The 3,800-nt window shown below is 41.3% G+C and overlaps 1 protein-coding gene across 1 annotated transcript in view; it reads left to right on the plus strand.

Moving 5' to 3' along the window:
• agr1 (anterior gradient 1) overlaps positions 1 to 2,354 on the plus strand; it is a 6,928-nt gene extending 4,574 nt beyond the window's left edge. The window contains exons 6-8 of the mRNA XM_032512981.1: positions 752 to 815; positions 1,651 to 1,734; positions 2,188 to 2,354. Coding sequence (XP_032368872.1) covers positions 752 to 815; positions 1,651 to 1,734; positions 2,188 to 2,237 — 198 coding nt within the window. The 3' untranslated portion in view covers positions 2,238 to 2,354. The remainder of the gene's footprint in view (positions 1 to 751; positions 816 to 1,650; positions 1,735 to 2,187) is intronic.
• The last annotated feature ends 1,446 nt before the right edge of the window (positions 2,355 to 3,800 follow it).

Below are 3,800 nucleotides of genomic sequence, written 5' to 3' on the forward strand. Positions count from 1 at the left end.
AAACTTGCCCTGTTTAAGCCTGTTGGGTGCCAAATCTAGCAGGATAACTCGGTGTAGACAGCACGGATTGTTTCCATTTGTCTCGCTACTGACAGCACTACAAATTCACAAACTACAGAAATACGTATTTAATTTTTATTTTCCTTTAAGCAGGGCGCAACACATAAAAGGAGGGCGGTTTCTGTAGAAGTCTATGAGAAAGTGACCCACTGCTCACTTGATTTATTACCTCAGTAAACATTTTCAGAATGAGTTTAGGGTCTCAGTTGCTTCTGCAATAAAGAATGCTGTTCATTTTTTGATGTATGGTCTCAGTGATTTTAAAATCAACGATAAAGCAGGTGGTGTTTTAGGGCGTGGCTATGATGTGATTGACAGTGAAAGTGTGTAACGTAACATAGAGTGTAAGCCGCTCCTCCCTCACTCCTCCCTCTCCTCGTCACATCCACAACCAGGATGGCTGCGCCCTTAACGGTAACTCGATGACGCATAGCAGATCTCCACAAACCAATGGGTGACGTCACACATGCTCTGTCCATTAGTATACAGTCTATGATCTGTATGCACAATTTTTCAGTACCATATCAATTGATTTGCAATATAAATGAGTCAAATATGTCATAATAGTAGGCACTTAAAGGTTTATAATGACATGCAGAGAGGAATAGCATCTAGAAGTAACCATCTGCTAAACAAATGTATTTACTAGTAGTTGACTCACTTGCTGTTTATATTATATTGTTTTTTACAGGAAGAGACTACAGACAAGAATATGGCCCCTGATGGCTTCTATTATCCCAGAATCCTCTTTGTTGGTAAATACAAATAGGACAGTCAATTGAAAACATAAATTTCCCCTATGGTGCTTTGAGATTCGTTAAAGGCTTGGTCAAAACTTACGTGTACAATCTTCTCTACATCTTTTTTACCTGTCTGGCATCATTCTTCCACCTACACCACCAGGGCGTAGCACACATTCAGGGCCCTGTAGAAAGGCATTTTCTATGGGCCCCTCCCATCCACAGCTATTCATTCTAGCATCTTTTTAGGCCCTTCTCACATGAGGGCCCTGGATTCATGAGGGCCCCAGTCCGAAGGCCCTGTTTGGGAGCTCAACACAACTCAAACTAAGAGTGCATTTGACATTTGAAACACTCTGATTTTTGCATCATTTTAACACATTCAATATCTTACAGTAGTTTTCATGTATTTTTAGCAGAATAATAACTTAAGCATAACAGATTGCATGGCACTGATGACACGGAAATGAATACAGGCTAAGCGACTCAATAGTTATATATTATTATCAACAGTGTGGAAAGTGTTGGGAAAACTTGGACCAGAGATTCTGTTTTTTCCCACTCAGTCCCAAATAACAGCTCATTTGGCTGAGATGTCACCACATGGCTGCTCACTGAAACTGACACCTGCCATTGGTTTGTTTCTCTTTCTTTCTTTCGCATGTCACAACTTTCTTTTACCTTCACTGCTTGCTCTCCCCCTTGGTCATTTTTACATGTCCACTGCTAGTTGCTCTTCATGACTGTTGGAGAAACACAAGCATTTGTAGTAACATCAGCTAAACAGTCATTAGATTCAGATAATGTTGATCCTCAGCTGTCTATGTGTGTGCAACATGTCTTTCTGCAGATCCATCTAGGACTGCGCGCACAGACATTGTAGGAAAGTACAGCAACCGCAAATACAGCTACGAGCCTGGCGACATGGCACACTGTGAGTAACCGTCTACTCTCTGTAATGGGCTGGTGGGGGTGGGGGGTGGGGGGTTGGTGGCAACTCACCTGTCAGCAGAATGAAGACAGACTGAGCCCCTAATGGTGTATAAGTCTCATCTTCCTCGCTCAAATATTTTGACAGAGATGATGAGAGACCTTTCTGACAGGGACTCTTGCAGGTTTTAGGTTTCAGCAGGTGGGCAGTTGAGGAAGTGGGAGATTGGAGCTGCCAACTCTTACTGCTTTTTAGAAAATTTGTGCAATTGTCAACGCATCCTTGTGTCCAATTTGTAGACGGTTTTGTTATAGAAACAGAAGGCATGGTCCTTCAATGACAATCATTAATTAACAATGACCAAATTACACGTCAAACCATTCAATTATTTTTTTTGTCAGCAAGGAAAACACATGTATTGGTCTTTATTCTAATGTGTTGTCTCTTTTTCAACAGTGGCCAAGAACATGAAGAAAGTCAAAGCCCTGATGCACACTGAATTCTAACAGGGCTCAATCTGACATCTATCCACCCTCCAGTCATGCTGGGTGGTCAGCGATCAGTACTGACATGTTAATATGCTCACCAGAGCTCAATAAAACCAAAATAAATGAATAGAAAGTGTCTGACTTTCTTTACACCAAAGTAATGGCGCCAATAGAAACCTGGGGGTATTGAAGCCTGTTATAGCTGTAAGTTTAACTTTTATTTTAATTATCCATCCATCCATCCATCTTCGTCCACTTATCCGGTGTTGGGTTGCAGGGGGAGCAGCTCCAGCAGGGGACCCAAAACTTACCTACCCTGAGCCACACAGCTCCGACTGGGGGCTCCCAAAGTGTTCCCAGGCCAGGTTGGAGATATAATCCCACCACCTAGTCCTGGGTCTTCCCCGAGGCCTCCTCCCAGCTGGACGTGCCTGGAACACCTCCCTAGGGAGGCGCCCTGGAGTGCAACATTGGTTTAAACAGTCTATACGCATTTACATCTCACATGCACCCAACCAGTGTAATGGATAGGAAAGAAATAAAAGAATGAGAAATACATTTAAAAAATACACCCCAGTTCTAGAGGTTTAAAATGACGAGGTTGCAAGTACAGTATTGTGAACAGGATGTAGGGAAAGAGACAGAGGCTAGACAAGGACAACACTCCAAAGCACTGAAGCCACTGTGGTGTTGGAAAAGTGAAGATATGGAGTCCAAATGTTCAAAAACTGTCCCTCTGAAGAGTGAAGCAGACAGGTCTGGTACTCAAGAGGAAAACATAATTATCTTATGCCAGTTTGATTTAGTAGGGGGTTTGTCACTTGTTCAAGATAGAAAGATGTTCTTCCTTGCTGCGTATGTGAGGATATTGTACAGTCTGGTAGAGTCAGCATCCACACTAGCATCTTGACTGGGGTAACCCAGGATTAAATAAAGAGGGTCCATGTGCAACACAACATCAAAGATATTTTTCAGATCTTGCAAAACACCCAGCCAGTATGCTTGAAGTTTAGGACAAGACCAGATACAATGAGTAGAGGTGCCCACTGATATTTCACATTTTTAACATGCAGGTGAGAGCTGAGAGTTCATTTTATGGCTTTTGTTGGGAGAGATTTGTAAACGGTTAAATCAGTTGTAAACTCAAATTGCTGCAATCTGGCATGGTTACACACGGATATGTTGTTAGTTTGAGTCCATATCTTAGTCCATTTATCCCCGTGCGTAAATCTTTTAAAGGAACAGTTGAACATTTTGGGAAATATATATTTTTTATTACATGATTTAGCGAAGTTAAACGTCACCCATTCCCTGTTGCTCTTCTCTCTACTGTCAGTTGCCCCTTCTTTTTTTTTAGTTTTTTAATTACATCTATTAAACACTACAAATACAGTATATTTAGTATAAGTCAATGTTACTTTAGATAATTTGTGTGTAGGTTTTCAGAAGAACTCTATGGACTTGACTTTTGAAAAGATAGTGGCACAATGTAACCACTAGGTGGCAGTATAATATAGAACTCCAAGGTCCTTTGACTTTTTCCAGTGAATTCACAGTTGCGTTAATTGTTGTAAATGCTTT

The sequence above is a fragment of the Etheostoma spectabile genome, chromosome 4 (assembly GCF_008692095.1).
Source record: "Etheostoma spectabile isolate EspeVRDwgs_2016 chromosome 4, UIUC_Espe_1.0, whole genome shotgun sequence".
Lineage (NCBI taxonomy): Eukaryota > Metazoa > Chordata > Actinopteri > Perciformes > Percidae > Etheostoma > Etheostoma spectabile.